Source organism: Euphorbia lathyris, chromosome 4, assembly GCF_963576675.1.
Source record: "Euphorbia lathyris chromosome 4, ddEupLath1.1, whole genome shotgun sequence".
NCBI lineage: Eukaryota > Viridiplantae > Streptophyta > Magnoliopsida > Malpighiales > Euphorbiaceae > Euphorbia > Euphorbia lathyris.
Genome location: NC_088913.1, coordinates 82,652,345 through 82,674,113, shown reverse-complemented (window position 1 = coordinate 82,674,113; position 21,769 = coordinate 82,652,345). Strand labels below are relative to the sequence as shown.

Below are 21,769 nucleotides of genomic sequence, written 5' to 3'. Positions count from 1 at the left end.
TCGTTGAATCCACCCTCACATCCTTTTACCATTTTGCTAATTCATGAATAATTATACCGGTAATTTCTTGATCTATTCTTGTTTCTAGATGAATTTACTGTGCAAAGTTTTTTTTTTCTTTAAGTGTTGCAGTACAACTAGAAATCACAAAACCCCTAAAGTGCCTTGCAATAAGCATCTGGTTAATGATGTATTCAACCCCACAAGCAGCAGTTGCAATTAGAATCCAAAGATTTGCATTCACTCTCTCATCTACAAAGTGAAATTACTTATTATTACAATTTTACAACAGTGATTTAGTGCTTTGACTACTTGCAAAAATTCCACACATCAGAACCAAAAATGTAAGAGGGTATCAGTCAACTTCCACACATTCCTTCGTGTTCTAATCAAAATTCTCGTGTTCTAATCGTGTCAACCCTGAGATGATATAACTCATGCTCTAATCGTGTCAACCTTGAGATTTATGCTGAGTTGACACGACCTAACTTGTATCTATATTTGGGAACAATCTATGAACGATCCAACAAAAACGAGCAACAAAAAGAACCACCAAACGGAGACTTAATCAACATAAAATTATTGATTAAGATACAACCTAAATACATATTTAACAATCAGAACAAGATGCCTAAGAGAGGAGAGTGTTAAAGTCTTAAGGCAACAACAGTATTCGGAATTACAGACTCGAGCAGAACTCATAATTTACACTGAATAATGTTTACAACAATAGATATATACACATACAATACAAACTGCAAACTAATCATCTTAACGTTATAAAGCTTCAAATCTGAATCCGTTTGTTGACATTTCCAACTCTGGATGTTGATAGAAAACTCCCAGACTCGAGCTAATGATCTGTTGAAGCCGCTTTTGTAGGATCGGCTCCTGAAATGTTGACTATGACTTCTTTCCTGTTCAAAGAAAGCGATTGAAATTTCAGTAACCACTAGAAGAATAAACTCAAGTTATGATTGCAGACCCAATTAGTAGATAGTGACAACAATGGCAAAGGTACAGCATACAGTTGAACCACAATGGAGGTGGTGATTATGTGAATGCATAGATTCCAACCAGCAAGAAAATGCATGTCTATCAGTATTGTCAATGCATCCACTTGCACCTTGAAGAGAGAGAGAGAAAAAAGTAGGCATGTAATTTCGGGTTATCGTGTCAAATTTGTGTTATGTTATCTCTGTACATCATGTTAACCGTGTCGTGTCGGTCAAGTTATATCTGTAAATCATGTCAGAAATTGCCACCCTTAGAGCTATGTTGCCCGGATACTCCTCTTTATTTGCGTTTCTCTGTGTCCGAGTCCGTGAAATAACGTTTCCCGTGTCTATTTCCGTGTCCGTGCAACATAGCCCTAGAGAAAATAATTAAGCGTCTAAGTTGTATGCTCTATCTAACGTAAGCTGTTAAACTGTAACAGGGTAATCTGTTGGGAGGCAAGTGTGAGTTGGTATTGGAAACCCCACATGGGACCGATATGAGATGATTGAAGGGTATATAATTAGGAAGGACTCATTAGCCCACTACCTTAAGGTTTTAGGTTGGATGTAGTGTCAAGCCTACAAGTGTACCCTTCACAAAGCTCGGGGTTTCTCCCTGGAGCCTAACAAGTGGTATCAAAGCCGATGGTTTGGTTTGAAATTAGTATGACGCAGCAGGTGGTTGATGGTTCGGCTTAGGATGAGTATGATGCTGCAATATTCAATAAAGAAATATCCGCTTGAGAGATAGCAAACCCAAAGCCAATGTGAAAGAGACTCACACTTGAGGGGGAGATTGTTGGCATGCAAGTGTGAATCGTTGGCATGCAATGAGATGAGGGAAGGGTACATAACTGGGAAGCAACCACTAACCCATTTAAAGTTTCAGATTGGATGTGGTGTCAAGCTGATAAGTATACTCCACAAAACTCAAAGTTTCTCCCCATCGACCAAGGCTCTCTGGACCCTTACATAGGTGACTTCATATAACTAACAGAACACTGAAGTTCCACATACTTCACAAGAAATGACATCAGCTATTGCCATAGATGTCATGGACTCATGGTCCTATGAAACGAGATGCAACATAAAATGTAAGCGGTCACATTTGAATCTGTTAGGCCGGTGTAACACCCTCCCTTGGGTGTTTCAGAAGGCAAAAAGTAACACTCCTTAACACTATTTATAACAATCATCTTTCTAGAAGGTAAAAGTATACCCCTCCCTTGGGTGTTTCAGAAGGCAAAAAGTAACTCCTTGACACTATTCATAACAATCGTCTTTCTAGAAGATAACAGTATATTTCTGCAGCCCTGAGGAATCATCTTCGAGTTTTTGGTGCCTAAAGTAAGGCTTGACAGATTTAAGGCCACTGAGAATTTATAACACTAGAAAACAAGGCGTATTTTGAGCCAATCTCAAAATTATTATATGTTTGACTGACTCATGTGCAAACACTATTTGAGGTGAAAATAAAATCTGATTTTTGGCCGAGTAACCCTTGAAAGAAAATAGCTATGCATGAACTCCACATGCCACCCAAAAAGAAAGAACTTAGTAGCTCAAAACTAGCAGAAGAATAAAGTAGCTTAAGAAGAAAGCTTGAACAGCATTATACCAGTAGCAGCTCAAAACTTTAACTAGTAAGTTAGTATTGCAGAGTTTCCCAAACTCACAAATAGATAAAAGAAGAGAAAGATTCCACATCTACACGTTTTGTGCTTCTGTTATTCTACAAGTAGTTAAAAACGTAGACTGCACGGCCAAAATCTCAAACATCAAAACTCTTTGTTCGTGCAGTCACTTGTGCCCTCAAAATACATACATGGGCACAATCCAGAGTCCATCTTTATTTATACTAGATAAGGTACAAATTTAGCTCTATAGTTGTTGGGAGAGAACAAACCGTACAATGTTAGCACTATTTTATAGGTGGGGTAATTTCAGACTCCATAAACGGCAAGACCAACAGAAGCCCTTTTTCCATTATTTGGTTCCATGTCCGCGACCTAAAGCTCCGACGGAGCCCACATGGAACCAAGTGTCAGCACTAATATTGCACTTCTTGTATACATGGAATCTAAATCTGTTTTCCACAATAACCATAGAGCTAAATTTATAACCTATGTTGCCCGGACCCGGACACGCGACACGGTATCCGACACGGACACGGACACGGGAAACGTCATTTCTATAAAACACAGGACACGGATACGTGGGGGATACGTGTAAATAATAAAAATATTGGGGCACATTTATAAATATTAAAAATATATTTTTATATATGATTTTTTATAATATAACTAAATATATTAATGGCTTTAAATTAGAATCGATAAGTTTTTGGCTCTTCAGGAAATAAGAATCGATCAGTTTCTGGCTCTTCAAATACCAGAGGAATAAGAATCGATCGATAAGTTTCTGGCTCTTCAGGAAATAACGCGTAAGTCTTACCCCCTCCCTTTTCTGCAAAAAATTCATCCGCCATTGTCTTCTATCTACAGCAGCGATTAATCGGAGTTTTTTTCTCCGGGACACGCGTATCCTTCACGGATACGCGTGTCCAATTTTTCGAAATTGCGGAAACGGCCCCGACACGGTGTCCCTGGCGTGTCCGGCCGTTTCCGTGTCGGAACCGTATCCGACACCGGATACGTTAGGGTAGAGCCGTGTCCGTGCTTCAGAGTTTATAACCATAGGGGTATAGACGTGGAGCCAATTTAACAGGAAATAGACTTCTGTTGGAACTGCCATTAATGGAGTCTGAAATTGCTCCATCCACAAAACGTCAATGGAGTTTGAAATTGCTCCATCCACAAAACTCAATGTTAATGGAGTCTGAATATGCTCCATCTGCAAAACATCACTGTTAATACTGCACGATTTTGAGCATAAAGTCTAATATGTTCTTCAATAAACATAACGCTAAATTTGCTCATTGTCCCTTTATACAATTCCAGTTATGGACGAATGGAGAACCTCCATAAAAAAAATTTGTACAGTGAAACAGTTGTCTGTTTTTTCTCGGGAATGGATGAAACTAAACCTGCTAAACAAACAAAAGTAACAAAAATCCAACATAGACTAGAATAAGACTTGCACATGCACCCTCAACCAACATTTATACAAAAAAGCATCTACAATAAACTGAGAAAAAATAGTTTCAGCAACGAAACCTTCAGAAGCAGCATCTTCCTGTCTACATATCAGACAAATTATCCTCAAAAATAAAAAATGATGAATGCAAAGAAGAACAATCAACAACACCAATGGACATAGCATAATAAGTCAGAAAAAAAAAATCAAGACACCAGCTCTTTTTTTTTTGAAGTAATAGCTACAAGTCTATGAAACTAATTCACTTCCAATTTGCGCAAATCAACCAATTTCAATACTAAAAACACAATGTATCAAACAAAAACTGGTAGAGAATCATAACTAGAACGAAATGAACCTGAATCAGAAGACCCATATTTGGCGCGCTTTGTTGTCTTCTTCTCGAGGTCCAATTGTGCATCCATGAACATGTTAATCCTTTCGAACTCAAGTTCCTTAGTCAACTCCATTCTCTGTTTCTCTAGCTCCATCATTCTCTGCTGCTTAGAACTCTCGATTCTCTCATAAATTTCTGCAAATTTCAGTATAGCTCTCGCCAATTCCCTACACACAACTCCATCGGAGAAATCTACATCCTCCATCCGATGTTGTTTCTTTATGACTCTCTCATCAAACGCTATGTCTGTATCTTCCTCATCGCCGTTGTCAAACGACGCCTCTGTGGAATTCGACACGCCAGAATAAGGCTCCGGCTTAACATTCACCTTCGATTTCACGGTCAAGGTAACAGCGGAGGAGGAAGGCTTCTTTTTCGGAGTGGGAGTAGAGTTCACGCCTATAAGAGACTCGAGTCGGTAATAGAACGGCCATGTGGACGGCGAGGGTTTTGATTTTTCGAGCTTGAACTTCTTCTTCAACGTGTCTATCCGATTCTTGCACTGAGCATCAGTTTTCCCTGGCCTCACCCCGTCTGGACGGGCATTGACAGCGTCGGCGACTTCTTTCCAGTCCTTTTGCCGGAAATTTCCTCGGTTGAGATTAACGTAGCGTTCACCCCAAGCCTCTATGAGAGTCTCCGTCGCGCCTTCGGTCCAACAGTCTTCGCGGCCACCGCCGGAAGAGGATGCGCGGCTGTGACGGGGGTGGGAGCGGACGGCGGGATCCATGGATAGAAGGAAATGAAATTAGAAGGAAGGGAAGAGAAGAGAAGGAAGAATGGCGCTATAATCCACCGGTGGAAGAGAAGAAAGAGAAGAATCAGATCCGAAGGGAAGATAAGGGTGCAGATGGCCGTGCGTTTGACCGGCGTTGACGTCACATCCCAAATTGGGGTTGGACGGCAGTGAGTTTTTACTAGGCACGTTTGGAGTGAAGGAAAATGAGAAGGAAAGAAAATCATATTTTTCTTTTATTTTTCTTCTTAAAAAATTAATAATTATCAAAAGTTCTTTTTTTTTCCCCTCAAAAATAGCTTAACTGATTTTTAAAATTTTCACTTAGAAGATAATGTTTAAAATACACGTTTCAAATATAAAGAATTCAGTGATGGAATTATCGAGAGTCTAGTGTCACATATAATATAATAGTATTATTACATTTGATAATGAATCTAGTAATAGGATCATCGAATTCTTTGCTTCCAAAAATGGTATTTTAAACTTTGATTGTGTACGCACTTTCACAACCTAAATATGAGTATTTGATGATAAAAGTTTAGTCGGAACTTATTAGTATGGTAAGAAATTTTAACTGGAATATCATATAGGTATAATTATATTAACAAATATATTTATAGTTTAAAAGAAGAATAATGAATTATTTAAAACAAAAAAATTTTTTTGTTTAAAATCATATTTTTCTTTTCTTTTCCATCTTCAAAAATTAATAATTATCAATTTTCTTTTTAATAACTTAATTAATTTTTAAAAATTTCAGTTAGAATGTTCGTATTCGAGAATGCAGGTTGAGTTTGTAAAAGAAGATTTAACACTAAAGATTAGTTAATAAAATTTTCCATTGTAATATTAATTTTAACCATGACAAAAGCGTATAAAATTGATAATTAAAATACCGGTTTCAAATGCAAAGAATTTCGGTGATTAAATTGCCAAGTTTTTCATTTCTGATAAAAGCCTCCTCTCGTAGTCTTCGACTACTTTTCTTCTTCCTCGCACTATTAATTAGAGACCAGGGAACGCTGTTTTTTATGGCTGATAAAAGCCTATCTCTAACCCGGATATCATCAGACTTCAAATTCTTGGAAGTCTGTCCGAAACTATTAACTATTTAACTCTTGAAAAATTTCATTTCGAGGTCGTTATCGATCAAATTCTGACAAAGTGAATTCAAATGTAAAATTTTGCAAACCACAGAATTACGTTTATAAAAAAAATACCATAGGTATCAGGTATCGGTCTACAAATTGACCAAACCACATTATCGTTATTTATAATTAACCAAAAAAAATCTCCTACTTCGTCTTTTTATTATTTTACTTTTATTTTTATATTAAGCATTTTTCTCAAATATTATTACATTGTTACCATAACATTCTTCACGGTCTTAGGCCTGGGTTTGGATACTGGCCTAGATCCGTCCAATGATTTAGATTTAGATAAGAAAAAATAATTTTACACTCGATCAAACCAAATCTACTAAAACCTATTTATATTTAAGGTGGGTTTAAATTTTATAACAATAGCACGAATCAATACATCTTGATACGCTATATTAATATTATTATTTAATTTATATATTAAATATTAATTTTCGAGTATAATTGTAATTTTATTATTAAAAATTATATATTTTTTTAGATAGACTTAGTTAGGCCCTGTTTGTTTGGGGGAAAATATTCTGCAGGAAATATTTTCCCAATTTTCCAGTGTTTGTTTGGACAGAAAAATAAGTCAGAGGAAAATGGTAAATCAATGGAAAATGAAGAAAGAAATGAGGGAAAATGGTTTACCCTTTTCAAAAGGGTAAAGGGTAAAACATACGCGTTTAGAGAAAAATGGGGAAAACGTTAGAAAATATAAAAATACGAAAAATATGAAACACGAAAAACATGAATAACGTGAAAACGTCACAAAACACGAGATATGAAAAAAAAACCCTTAAAAAACATGAAAATGTGAACAAATGCGAAAAACACAAAAACGCAAAAAAGCAAATACTTGAAAAAGTAATAAACATGAACAACGCAAAAAAGTAACAAAACACAAAATATACAAAAACGTGAAAAATACAAAAAAAAATGCGAAAACATGAAAAAATACGAAAAACATGAAAACGCGAAAAATGCTAAAACACAAAAACATGACAATACGTGAAAAACACGATAAACATGGAAAGACAAAAATACAAACAAAACACGAAAACGTAAAAAATACGAGAACATGAAAAATACGAAAAAAACGTGAATAACACGAAAAAGTAACAAAATGCAAAAAATAAAAAACGCGAAAAAAAAAGAAAAACGGAAAAGCCGAAAATTGAAAAACTAAACGTGAAAACACAAAGAAAAATGCAAAAAAAAACACAATAACGTTAATAACATCAGAAAACGGACAATTTATAATAATAGATTTGAGGGTAATATTGTATTTTGAATGAAAAATTATATATTATATTCTATGTTATTCTACCAACCAAACATAGGAATAGTTATTCCTAAACAATTTCTATTCAATTCTTTGTTATTCTATTCTATTTCTTTGTAATAACAATTCTATTTCATTCCATTCTGTGAACCAAACGGCACCTTACAGTTTATGTGTGTTGCTTGTGCTTAATTTGTGCTTAATACATGTAAATCTCTTTTTTTTTGTTTGTTTTATATATACAATTGAAAATAAAAATACAGAAAATCTATATTTAGTGGTTGGAAAATATTTTCCAGTGTTGTAGCCAAACAACGTAAAATATTTTTTAGTATTATTACCAAACACAGAAAAATATTTTATTTTCCTACATGATATTTTATTTTTCCTGCATAAAATCTTTCAGAACACAATATTTTCCTCCAAACAAACAGGGCTTAACTTGAATTTGAAATTTTATTTTTAAGCTCAAGCCAGCGTACTAATCATTTTTGGGATATTTACACAGAAATTCAAATTTTAAAATTTAATTACAGTTTTGACAATAAGTAATTTTCATTTACCATATCACCAATTAATTTTTTAAAAAAATTAACCTGACATTTATAAAATAAAGATGGATATTCTGATATATTAAGAATTAAACTAATAAAAATGATAAAACAATAATATTATTTTCATTTATGATTTTCATGTAAATCACCCATCATTTTTTATCAAAAGCCCAATGGGCCCAACATTAACATGTTTACTTACATTGATCTTTATACTTTAATTTGAACACGTTTAGTATTTTTTTTTTTTTTTTTAGTTAGTCCTATTGGCAAATACAGGTCCATAATTTAAAATTTTGTAAATAGATTTCACGGGTATACTTTATTGACAAAACTATTTTAAATTGCATTATTAAACTTTAACGACAATTAGGGATATTTTTATCTTTAAAAGTAAAATTATATTTACATATCCATGAAATACCATCCTATAAAATATAGCCATTTCAAATCAAAACTAAAAATTATACGGTGGACATTTCATGATTTGTTTTTTATAAATTTGATAGTTTAAAAATTAAATCGATGCTTAAGTTTATTTTACACAACGACAATTCAATTTGAGTGTAGGTTGTTTTGTCAATAAGTAAATATAACTTTTTTAAAGATAAAAATACATTTGATTGTCACCGAAATTTAATGGTTTAATTTAAACTACTATTCTTTTTAACAAAACATATACATATCTCTATTTATAGACTTTAAAATCACGAACATGTATTTACAGGTAAATTACGAGCTTTTTTTATTTTGTCCTTAATTTATTGTTAATTTCACTTTTAGTCTCTATATTATTTACTATTACTTTTTTTACCTCTACAATAATTTCATGTTTGGTCTTTATACTTTAGTTTATTTACATTTTTACCCCAAAAATTGTTATGACCAAAATTACTATTTTTTTCATTTTATTTCAATTTTACTATTTTAATATATCATTTTTATGCATTTTCTCTTATTAATGTATTTCAATTTCATGCTTTTCTACAAACAAAAGTCTAATTCACCTTTAAAAAGTACCTTAAACGGAGAAGAGAGGATTGTCTCGCATGTATAAGAAATATAACTTGTCAGTTTAACAAAGTGATATATTTAACACGTCCCTCGTGTCTAATTCATTTACAATTTAGACTCGTATTTCCTTTTCCCTCAATTTATTTCCCTTCTTCAACACTCTCACAAACAGTGTTAAGATGAAATGTTTATATTATTACAATACTTTACAATTCACAGGCCCATGGATTTTATTAATCCAAACATAAAAGAATTAAGGCCTGGTTTTATAAATAAAATAAAGTAAGGCTTGTTTGTTTCAATTGAAAGCTTTTATTATTAATTATTTTACTGCTATTTTTAGTTGTTTTTAATTATTGATTGATAGTGATTAGTATTCATAATTTAAAGATAAAATAACCAATATATTTAATATTTAAATTAATATATAAATAAATTAAAAATATTATATAATATAAATTTTAATAAAAAAATCATTTTAATTGATTAAAATAATTAAAATACATATTAAATATATTATCAGCTTGCCTTTTTTGTTCCTTTTGATTGTTCATAGGAATAGCATCCATTTTCTTAGCTATATGTATTCTATTCTATTTCATTTTATTATCTTCAGGGTTTAAATTGTGTTATGTTCAATTATAGATATATACTTTATCAATTAAAGTTGATTTCAGTACGTAAAAGTTCATAATCGTTAAGTTAGATCTTGAATTTAATTCATATTGTACGTAAAAAAAATTAATTGAAAAAGAAATACTTAATAGGTGTCTGATCAATCTTAAATCGATTATCCAAATCTACTGAGATCCAAGTTACTGCACCAAATGATGAGGAGTCGAGATCCACGTTCGTTATCCGGGCTACCTACGCTGGAAGATGCTCCAATAATCAAGTTAGTAAATGATAACATGTAGAGAGAGTGCAGTGAGAGATATGTTACCCTATTATGATGCATGATTAGCTTTATTTATAGGGTTTGGGTGGAATACTGGTAAATAACCTGTACACTACTAGAATTTATGGTTTGTTGAAGGGGAGCTTTAAGAGTGCCTGAGATGGGCTATCCAATGTCGAAAGCTCGAGGATGATCGCAGTAGGTAAATGCTAAAATGTATACTATAGCTAATTCCAATTGTACATTAAATTTAAATCTAGCTACATTGGTATGATTGTGATTAAGAAATTGAAGAAGTAGGAAGATTGCTTTTGTTGATTTATGATAAGAAATTATCCAAAATATTATCCTTAGAAAAAGGATCAAAATTGTAATTATGATGATTTTGTTATGACTAGTCACACAACAATTGGCATACAAGAAAGAAAGAATATCATATGTTTCAAAGATAGCTATTGAAATAGTTCCTCAAAACCCACCTTTTGATAATGAAACATAATCACTTTTTATTTGACTCAAATGCCTATATCCATGTGATGTTTTAGTTTTTTTTTAAGGAAAGGAATATTTTGATAGTTATGATGTTTCCATTTTTCATTTTGTTCATTATAAATTGTTAGATTTTAAAAAATAAAGTTGTAATTTACCCCCAAAATATTCCAACTAGAGAGGATTGTTTCACACATATACAGTTGCAAATAGAATGAGATTAAGATGGAGATTACCACCCACATCCCTCACCCGTCTAGATGGGGAATCCCCACCTTTTTGATGAAATAGGAAAAAAATTGTATCCCTATCTTCGTAGAGATTTGAGTCATCATGGAGATCTTCATTCCTCATTACTAAAATTCTAAATAAATTTGCTTTAGTGTAATTAAAAATTTCATCGTATAATAGCATTTGGAAAATATAATATTAATTCAATTACTATGTCTTCTTTTCTGAGGGCGAGCCTTGGCGCAATGGTAAATGTTGTTGTCGTATGACCAAGAGGTTACGGGTTCGAGTCTTAGGAGCAGCCTCTTGCCAAATAAATTGGCAGGAGAAGGCTTGCTCCCAGTACAACCTTGTGGTGGGACCCTTTCCCGGACCCTAAAGTTCAAGGTCCTTTACTATAAATAAGGTCTTACTATTTATAGAGGTTGGGCATCTAGTTAGTGGTCTCTTGCCAAATAAATTGGCAGGAGAAGGCTTGCTCCTAGTACACCCTTGTGGTGGGACCTCTCCCCGGACCCTCGCTCAGCGGTGACGCGTAGTACAGGGCTGCCCTTTTTACTTATGTCTTCTTTTCTCCTAATACTTATTTTTCAAGATTTGGGTTATATATTTGTAAGCTACAAAGTAATTATAGTAGTATGTGAGATTCCTGCTCGATGTTCCTCAGTCGGTCTCCTCCTGTATTGGGATTGATCCCCCCAAATGCACTCCGACGATGAAGTTAGTATTAGACAGAAATAGTAAAAGGACTAGTAGCTTATGAGGGTAAAAGAGAGAGTTCAAGGTCCTTTACTATAAATAAGGTCTTACTACTTATAGAGGTTGGGTATCTAGTTAGCGGCATCTTACCAAATAAATTGGTAGGAGAAGGCTTGCTCCCAGTACACCCTTATGGTGGGACCCCTCCCCGGACTCTCGCTCAGCGATGACACGTAGTGCACCGGGCTGCCCTTTTTACTAATATCTTATTTTCTCCTAATACTTATTTTTCAAGATTCGGGTTATCTATTTGTAAGCTACAAAGTAATTATAGTAGTATGTGAGATTTCTGCTCGATGTTCCTCAGTCGGTCTCCTCCTGTATTGGGATCGATCCCCCCAAATGAATTCCGACGACGAAGTTAGTATCAGACAGAGATAGTAAAAGGACTAATAGCTTGTGAGGGTAAAAGAGAGAGTTCAAGGTCCTTTACTATAAATAAGGTCTTACTATTTATAGAGGTTAGACATCTAGTTCAATGACCATAGTACCTCCGGAATATGGCCAAGTGGGCCTGTTTCCTGTTGGGCTCACCATTTGTATGGGCAAAGAGGGCTGAAATGGGTGGACTTGGTGGAAGTAAAACGGAGATCTTTATAGAATGGAGAGAGATCCACATCTCATCTCTAGGGATTTGTTTTTCCCCATTCTCCCTCTGTGGGGAAAGTCAATGGAAATTTCCAGTCACCGTTAGAACGGATCACCTACAGGGATGAGAAAACCTCGCCTCAATTACAACCCTACAAACGTGCAAGTAATCATTTAGCTCACAAGCAATGTGGTATATTTGATTATAAGATAACGGCAAACTCCTTATAATTATATAACTTAATGATTAAACAAAATTAGTACATCATTAATAAATTCTATTTGAATATAAAGATCTAATTACTTTTAAATTCAATTATCCATTTAAACTATGCCCAATTGAACAAATTAACTTGGCTTCATGAATATAACTTTATCCACTAATTATAATAATTAATTACTATGAATGACAAATTAAATATAAACATTTAGTAATATTTATGTTTGAAGTACATCTTGTCTCCATTTCATAAAGCTTTTGAGAAAAGACAGTGATGGGTTAATCACAAATAAAGTTACAAAAATAATAAATAAATAAATAAATAATCATAGTATAAAGGAAGATGCATATCTAATATTATAAAAAGTTTAGAAAATCTTACTCCTTTCTTATAATATATTATTACTATATCTTATCTCATGCGTTTTGTTCAAACTTTATATTTATAGCTTTTATGATAAGATTATAGATATAAAATCAAATTTGACCTCTCAATAATACCCTACACAACACTACTTTTTAACATTTTCATCATCATCATTATCTCTATATGATACTATTATTAATTACTAGTCATATGCATGTGGATAATATATTTCTAAATAATATTTTTTTATTTATTATATAAAAATACTTTTTTTACACTAGCTTTGATCATCAAATTAATTACTTGGATGCAATTTAGGATATATTGCATTATAGAGAGAGAAAAAATGACCTCAAACCTATTGGAGAAGTGGATATGATGGACCTTGGTTTTGGATTTCATCATACGATGGATCGTGAAATGATTATGAGAAGCCTTGGATGATTCAGGGTCATTATTTAATTGTTAGAACATAGTCTCCTGAGTTCACTACTTCAGATGCAAGTATTGAGAAAAAGATGGTTTGAGTTCGCTTTCGGACTTTTTTCTAGTACTGTGATGCATATTTGCTTATGGAAATTGCCAACACAATGGGCAAAGTTATTAAGGTTGATAAAATTGTTGCGCAAACATCTAAAGATCGCTTTGCACGAGTTTGCGTAGAGGTAGATCTAACTTATCTATTGGACACTAAATTCGATATTGATAGAGACTTTCAAATTTGAATAAGAGAACTTACATATTGCTTGCATATGGTGTGGGAGATTGGCCACACAAAGAAATATTGTGTATAACCTAGCGTTAATCACAGATTTATTTGGTCCAAAAAACGGTATTACTATGGGTAATAATATTTTTGCTCGTAACAATTTGAATCCCTTGGCTAAACAACCTATTGAAGGTAATAATTAACCTGCGATGGACTATGGTCTTTGATTTCCCGTCAAAAATAATGGACGCGCATAGGGTAGTTTTAAAGAATGCCTTAAAATTTTAGGACCCAACTTTTGCAAATAAGTCTGAATTAGCCTTATATGTCTTCTAAAGAGTTGTTCTTTTAGTCATAAAGATTCCACCACACCTAATTGCGCTCAATTATGATATCAATAGAAAAGTTATAGTCCGACAAAGTTTAAAAGGCTCTAAAGTACCCTAGAACCTTACTGGTCGTGACCAATCATCCAAAATTACCACGGGCCATTTGGGTCAATGGACCGGTGAAATAATAGTTAAGGATAAGCAAGCAGTCAAAAAGCAAAGACATGAAACAAGTGAACAAAGTGAACCAAAGAAAAAAAGTACTCATAAAATTAAAGGCCATAGATAGATCGAATGGACTCAATTAGAAATTTCGGATAATTATATTCAATTTATTGTTCGTTCTCTCTCTGTCTTAAAGTATAAACATAATTTTATTATTAAAAGGTTTTAATTTTTTGAAATATGTTTACATGGATTGAGTTTGAAATTTAATTTTTAAATTCAAATCAGTCATGGATTTAGTCCGCCTAAATTAATGGGATTGTCCATCTCTTACACAATAATACTATCTATAAAAATAAATAAATCTATTTAATACCAACCATTATTATTTTTATCGGTGCCTTCTATGCTTACTTTGTTTTTGACAAAATAAGCCTTACTTTGTTTTTTCCACCATTGGATGAACTTACTTTGTCAAAGTTTATCACCATCAAATGGTGAAAACAACAAAGTAAGGCTTACTTTGTTTAAAACAAAGTAAACATAGCCTAACCCTATTTTTATCCTATATAATTCTGTAAAATATATAAATTATATTACACAAATATAATTTATTTTAATAAACTAATTAATAACGGTTGAGCTGGGTTTGGGCTGAATTTTTTTTTATTTTTTTCAAAACTATCCAAAGAAAAAGAGTAAAGTAGGGCAGTGGTACTGGTAGGTAAAGAATTGAGACAGTAATCTTTGATTATGTCATGGCATCATAATATTCTATGCAACTAAATATTTGATTCATTATATTATAAATATAATAATAATAAAAATTAGCAAAAAAAATATACATTTATTTTGGCCAATTTATAAATCAGATATCCCGTTTAAACTCAGGAATACGTGATTTATACGGTTAACGGTTAAACATAGGCGGAGATAAGGAGCTTGGAGGGGACTTGGCCACCAACCACTAGAACCACCCCTATTATGGATGGTTTTTGCTTATGACCGTTCAAATTACCCCTATTATGGTAGTCCCTCTGTTTCCGACAAATTAAGGTTCATAATAGTTAATTAACTCATCCAATTTGTATTTAATTACAAAATCCAACTTGATTAATATATGATAGACGATAAATATCTCTAAGTTTGTTCAAAACGACTCAATCTTTTTTTTGTAGTCCAAATCTAGCTTAATTTTGAGAAATTTTAAATTGGTATGTAAAAATTAGTTTTGGACCATTCAAATGATAACAAGTATATATACGAAAAAAATTTGCACAAGTTCAATTTAGTAAAAAAATTACGCACACACGTGTAAATTTGACTTCTCCAACGAATCAATCATGTATTCAGAAATCTATCACTCAATCTGACAGTTAAGAAATACACGGGGTTACAATCAATTTGTAAAAATTAAGCCTTTTTTACTTTGCTTTAATTTGCTTTCTTTTGTCATAAATAGTATTGACGATAATATTTAACGAAATGATAAAATTTGTAAACTACGTGGATGTTTGGTTACTTCATTTTCTCTTCACATTTATCTTTTTCACTTTAAAATGAGAGATTTTGATATTTGGTTAGACACATTCTATTTATCTTTTATAGCTGGAAAATAGTTTCTTATAAAAGCAGTGAATCTATTTTTTTAAAAATAATTTTTTCTAACAGCAAATAGTAGGTAAACCAAACCGACCTGCATAACATAAATTTGAGTTTGCAAACTTTTAAGCCATTTAGTTGACTTCCAAATTTACTAAAAAAAAATTATTGATTTATCTATATAATATTCAGTATTACATTTTTCATTTGTATTTCTTTTTTTAGATACCCATCTATACCTAACTATTTATAAAGATTTACAGATCATCACACATATATATATTCTGATGCCTGTGTGATGACATATTTGTGTAACTTTGTGTTTCTCCTTTGTCTGTGATTTTGATACATCTTTTTGTTAGTGCTGCTAATTAGATAAATTAAACTATATATTAATTTAATCTCAAAATCAGTAACCTTTTTAATTTGCTTTTTTTAAAAATTATTATATAGTTTAATTGGATAATGTTAATCAAAAGAATTAATTGGATAATCACTCTTTTTATAGTTTGTTTCTCATATGTCCGTCCAATTTAATACATCAATTTGATCCTTCAATAAATTAATAAACATATAGTTAGACAAGTCTAAAAGTCAAAAATATATTCGTGATAGACCTAATAAAAGACTTTCTGTGAAGTTTTCGATCCAGTCAGGAGTAACAGTCCTCTTCTTATAAGTATGAATCAAGTTACTTCTTAGAAACTCTTTGAATTTATCAATTAACCAGTAAGACTAATGATAAGCACCAGTATCGAAGAGCATAAGCTGAATAACGACTAGAGAATCCAACTCCCACCACTACCCGTCCATGCTTTTCTTTCAAACCATATCAAGATTAAAATACAAACTCCACAGTTTCACTAACATAGTCGTGCAAATGCCAATATTAGTGGCGAAACCCCCCAACCAAGCCCTCGACCATTTCAAATCACACCCCTTGCAGCTATCAAAACCCAATTTTCCCTTGTTAGCACCATCGCAATTGACTTATATTTTTTTTTTAATACATAAAAGGATAAAGTTCAAATTTACCTCTATCGTTTTTGAGGAAGTGCAAATTTATGCTTAATGTATGAAATGTTAAAATTTTACCCCTAACGTGTTCAAGAAATACCAATTTTACCTTTACCTGACAGAAAATATAAACGAGCTAGTTTGATCATTATTGATTGCCACATTAGACTTTGATATACCGAAGCAGTTTCGTGCATTTTGGCAAGTTATTTATAACTGCGGTAATAATATAGTAAACATTTTAGACAATTTTTTTCTGATTAACTTCAATGACTTAAATTAAGATGTTAAGCACTTATTTAATTTAAGTGCATTAGATAATAATTATTTCTCCACCACTTAAATTAGTAAATTAAGACATTATTTGATAAAACACTTAATTACTTAAATTAAAATATTAAGCACTTATTTAATTTAAGTGCATTTGATAACGATTGTTTCTCCACCACTTAAATTAGTTACTTAAATAAGTCAAAATATTTAACTTAACATTTTAAGTTAAACATTGTCAGCTAATATTTTTATAAAAGTTAAATAATTCAATACTTTTAGCACTTAAAATTCAGTACTTATTTTTTCAGCACTTAATTTTCAGTTTTATCAAACAGTACCTAAGTTAAAAGCATTTATTTTGATAGTCAAAATATTTAACTTAACATTTTAAGTAAAATATTATTAACTAATATTTTTATAACAATTATATCATTTAATACAACTTATTCTCTATCTATATACTCTTTTCCTATTAAGAAGTTTTCTCCTTGAGAGAAGTTTTCTCCTTCTTTCATTAGAGAAGTTTTCCCCTTCTCATGAGAGCTATGGTTTTCTCCTTCTCGTGGGAGCTACGGCTTGTGGTTTGGTTATTTTGAGGTTTGTTTTCTCTCTCTCAGAACTGTCTTCTCTCTTTCGGATCTATTCTCTCTCTCAGATCGATCTTCTCTCTCTCAGATCTGTCTTCTCTCTCTCAGATCTGTCTTCATTCGATCTCAGATCTGTCTTTTCTCTCTCTCAGATTCGTCTTCTCTCTCTCAGATCTGTCTTCATTCGATCTTATATCTGTTTTCTCTTTCTCAGATCTATCTTATCTCTCTCAGATCTGTCTTCTCTCTCGCAGATCTGATGGCGAAAGACAGAGTGAGAGAGAGACCTAGGGTTAGGCGGACCTTGGAGGGGGGCGGTGATGGCGGCAATTCCGATCTTGGTGAGACGGATCGGGCGGCTGGGGTAGGGCGGGCATCGGATCTGGTGCAGGATGGAGTGTCGGCTGGCGGTGTTGTGGCTTCGGCAGGGGATGCAAGGGAGAAGAGGGGGCATGGCGAGCGGGTGAGGGACCGCTCCCGGGAGCGGGGTCGGGGGGCTTGGCAAGGGTCCGATGGGTTAGATCCGGCAGGATGCAGTGCCGGTTTAGGGGATTGGGGGGGCTGGAGGGGCCTAGGATCGTGGGGACAGGGGCGTGGCGCCTGGATCGGTTGCCTTGCTTGCGGGGGATTCATCGGCAGGGAGGTTGGACGAGCGGTGCCCTGTGCCTGGGGCAGTGGTTGCAGCATGTTTGGGGGGTGGGCGCATGGGATCGGGTGACGCGGTTGCCCGCCCCTTGCTCCCCGCGATCCCGGATGGACGGGTGGCCAAGTTGTCGCCTGCGGACTGTGCGGCACCTGTCCTCCCTGCCGATGGTGCCGGGCACCGCAGGGGGCCTGCCGATGCTGGGACTGGGCGTTGGCCTGGTTTTTCCGGCATTGTACCTGGCATTGATTGTCCTATTCCGGTTAGTGCTGGGCAGGCTGAGGCTGCATTTGGGGGGCAGGTTGCCTCGAGTCAGAGCCCTTTTGAGGCTGGGCATGATATTCAGGGACAGGGGAACATGGCCTCCCCTAGGACTACAGTTGGCAATAACAGGATAGGTAAAGGGTCTTGGAAAGACACTGTTATGGGAGTGGTTGAGGAGGAGCTCTGCTTTGAGGAAGTGGAGATGGTAGGGGATTATGCGGATCATTTCTCTGATTCGGACGAGGAGGATGGTGTCCAGGATGACCCTCTTTGTCCGGTTATTAGACTTTCTTCAGAAGAGAAGAGGGAACTCAGAGAGAAGTGGAAGGTGTCTTTGATAGTTAAGGTGTTGGGGAAGAGGACCAGCTTTAATTATTTTGCCTAAAGGATTCAAGCCCAGTGGGCTAGGAAAGGGAAAGTCAGTATTACTGACCTTGAAAATGACTTCTATGTCATCACGTTTACTAGAGTTGAGGATTACAATACTGTGATCAAGGGGGGCCCATATATTATTTCCAACCACGTTCTGGCTTTACGGCCTTGGGTTCCTAATTTTAATCCCCATGATTCTACTGTTAACAGGATTTTGACTTGGGTTAGGTTTCCAGGCCTTCCCATTGAGTATTATAGTGAGAAATTCCTAAGCAAAATAGGAGGCATGGTTGGGAAGGTCCACCATATGGATAAGACTACTATTGGTTCCATTAGGGGCAAGTTTGCTAGGGTTTGTGTGGATGTGGATCTTGCAAAACCCTTATTATCTAAGTTCTGTGTTCAGAACAAGGTGTTCTTTATCGAATATGAAGGCTTATATAACATTTGTTATGATTGTGGCATTTATGGTCATTCTCAGGAAGGTTGCCCCAAAAGGGAGAGTGTTTTGAAGGAGACTGTTATGGAGAGTGGGAGTATTTCTGTAGGTAACCAAGGGAATGAAGGAAACTTCGGTCCTTGGATGGTAGCTAAACGGACTACTCGTCGTAGAACTCAGCCTCCTATTATGCAGAATCTTCCTCCTGATATTATCAAGAAGGGAATTTCCGCTCCTTCTAAGCCTATGGCTGCCCCTAGTGTGAAGGAGAAGCCTATCCCCAAGGCTAGGGAGGAGGCTGTTACCAGCTTAGCTCTTAGGTCTGGCTCTAGGTTTGGTGCCCTATCTATTGAAGATGTTAATGAGCCTGTCCAGGGAGATGAGCTTATGGAACACAGTTTGCCGGGTCTGGAGTCTGTTGTGTCTTCTAAGCTAGTGGTTGATTCTATTAATCCCCTCTTTGCTTCCAAGAATGAAGCTCAAGGGGGCCCCCTGGTTCAGGCGGCCCGAAAGATGAAGGAAACTAATGAGGGTAGTTCTTCTATTCTTACTGGTGGACCTGGAATTGGGAATCCAATGGGGGTTATTAAACCTGGCTTGAAAAAGCCAAAGGGCAAACAAAAAAGCATCCAGAATTCCTTGGCTTTTTCAGAGAAGAGGGGACCTGCGGGTACCTCGGTGAGGCTCTCAGGAGCCCCTAGTAAATACCTGGCTTAGGTAGGTTGGTGCGGTCAGTCTCCTCCTTTCTATGGACTTGTTGTGCTGGAATGTTAGGGGTGCGGCTAGCAAGGCTACCCGTATCCATATTAATGACCTAATTAAACAGTTTAACCCCTCGTGTTTTGCTTTACTGGAAACTAAGATTAGTGGAGAGAAAGCAGATGAGGTGGTTAATAAGTTTAAGAACTGGAGGTGTGTTAGATCGGAGGCTACTGGCCGAGCTGGTGGGATCTGGCTTTTCTGGAGGCCAGATCAGATTCATTTTGATGTTATTAGTATCGATAAGCAGTTCATTCACTGTAAAGTGAGCATTTCTGGTATTACTCCCTTCTTGACTACCCTTGTGTATGCTGATCCGATCTTAGTTAATCGCAAACGGCTGTGGGAGATCCTCTTTTCGATGAGTGGCAGCATCTCTGAGCCCTGGTTTATTGTGGGAGACTTTAATGATATCGGCCTTATGAGTGACCAGAGAGGAGGTTCCAATCATTATTTTAATCGATGTCTTCACCACAAAAATAATATGGATTTATGTGGGCTTTCCGACTTGGGGGCTTCGGGTCATAGATTCACTTGGAAACGCAATAGTACCTTTGTTCGTTTGGACAAGGTCTATGCTAATGTGGCTGCCCTGACTTCTTTCCCTGAGTGTTCTGTTTTAAATCTTTCGTTCCGTCATTCAGACCATTGCCCTATTTTGTTTAGACTTTTGAGAGGCAATCGGCCTAGGGGGAAGAGACCGTTCCGGTACCAGCTGGCGTGGGAGTCCCATCCTAAGTTTAAGGAGTTCGTCCAAGTTAATTGGAAACCTCATTCGAATGTCCTGCAAGCTTCTGAAGGGTTCAGGAAGAAGGTGCTTGGTTGGAATAAGAATGTCTTTGGGCACATTATTAGAAGAAAGAATAAGTTATTAAAAAGGATGGAGGGCGTTCAGCGTAGGTTGGATGTGAGGTTTGATCACAGTTTAAATGGCCTCCTTAGAACCCTTCAGAAGGAGCTGGAAGCTGTGCTTAGGCAGGAGGAGCTTCTCTGGTTCCAGAAGTCTAGGAAATCCTGGATTAGGGATGGGGATCGTAATACCAGGTACTTCCATCTGTCTACTATGATCAGGCGACAAAGGAATAGAATTGAGCCTATCAAAGATTCTGATGGGGAGTGGGTGTATGAAGATGAGGTGATTCGGAATTTGGCTCTGGAGTTCTATAAGGAGCTTTTCAAAGTGGATCCTGTTCAGCTGGAGAGGGTTCACTCTATTGCTACCTTTCCTTTGATCAGTGAGGATATCAGTCAGAGTGCCTTTCTTCCTATTTCCCGAAAAGAGATTGACCATGCCATCTTCAGCATTGGGGCATCTAAAGCGCCTGGTATTGATGGTCTTCCAGCTGGCTTCTACCACAAGCACTGGGGTGTTGTGAAGGAGGGTATCTATGAGTTTATCATAGGTGTGTTCAATGGGCCTAAGGATATTGAGCTGGTTAATAGAACTCTCCTGGTCCTTATTCCTAAAATTGATAAGCCTTCTTCCTTTTTGCATATGAGACCCATCAGTCTTTGTAATGTTCTTTACAAGACGATTACAAAAATTGTGGCTAATAGAATCCGTGGCATTCTTTCGGAGATCATTTGTCAGAATCAGGGTAGTTTTGTACCCGGTAGACAAATGATGGATAATGTGGTGATTGCCCAAGAAATGGTGCACACTATGAAGATTAGGAAAGGGAAGAAAGGCATTGTGGCTCTTAAGCTGGATTTGGAGAAGGCCTATATCGCATCAACTGGAACTTCCTGATGGAGAGTCTGGAGAGAGCTAGGATCCCGGACAGTTGGAGAAATCTTATTAAGGTTTGTATTACTTCTCCTGTGTTTCAGGTT

At 35.4% G+C, this 21,769-nt stretch overlaps 1 protein-coding gene across 1 annotated transcript; it reads right to left on the bottom strand.

The window, feature by feature from the left end:
- Window positions 1-546: 546 nt before the first annotated feature.
- On the bottom strand, window positions 547-5,440 carry LOC136226264 (trihelix transcription factor ENAP2). Its single transcript, XM_066014644.1, has 2 exons — window positions 4,453-5,440; window positions 547-917 (listed from the first exon to the last, which is right to left on the bottom strand). The coding sequence occupies exons 1-2, from the start codon at window positions 5,219-5,221 to the stop codon at window positions 904-906; spliced, it is 783 nt and encodes a 260-aa protein (XP_065870716.1). The 5' UTR covers window positions 5,222-5,440; the 3' UTR covers window positions 547-903.
- Window positions 5,441-21,769: the final 16,329 nt, after the last annotated feature.

Bases quoted from the DNA above. Each gene is read 5' to 3' on its own strand.
- LOC136226264 (XM_066014644.1), bottom strand. From the start codon at position 5,221: ATGGATCCCGCCGTCCGCTCCCACCCCCGTCACAGCCGCGCATCCTCT.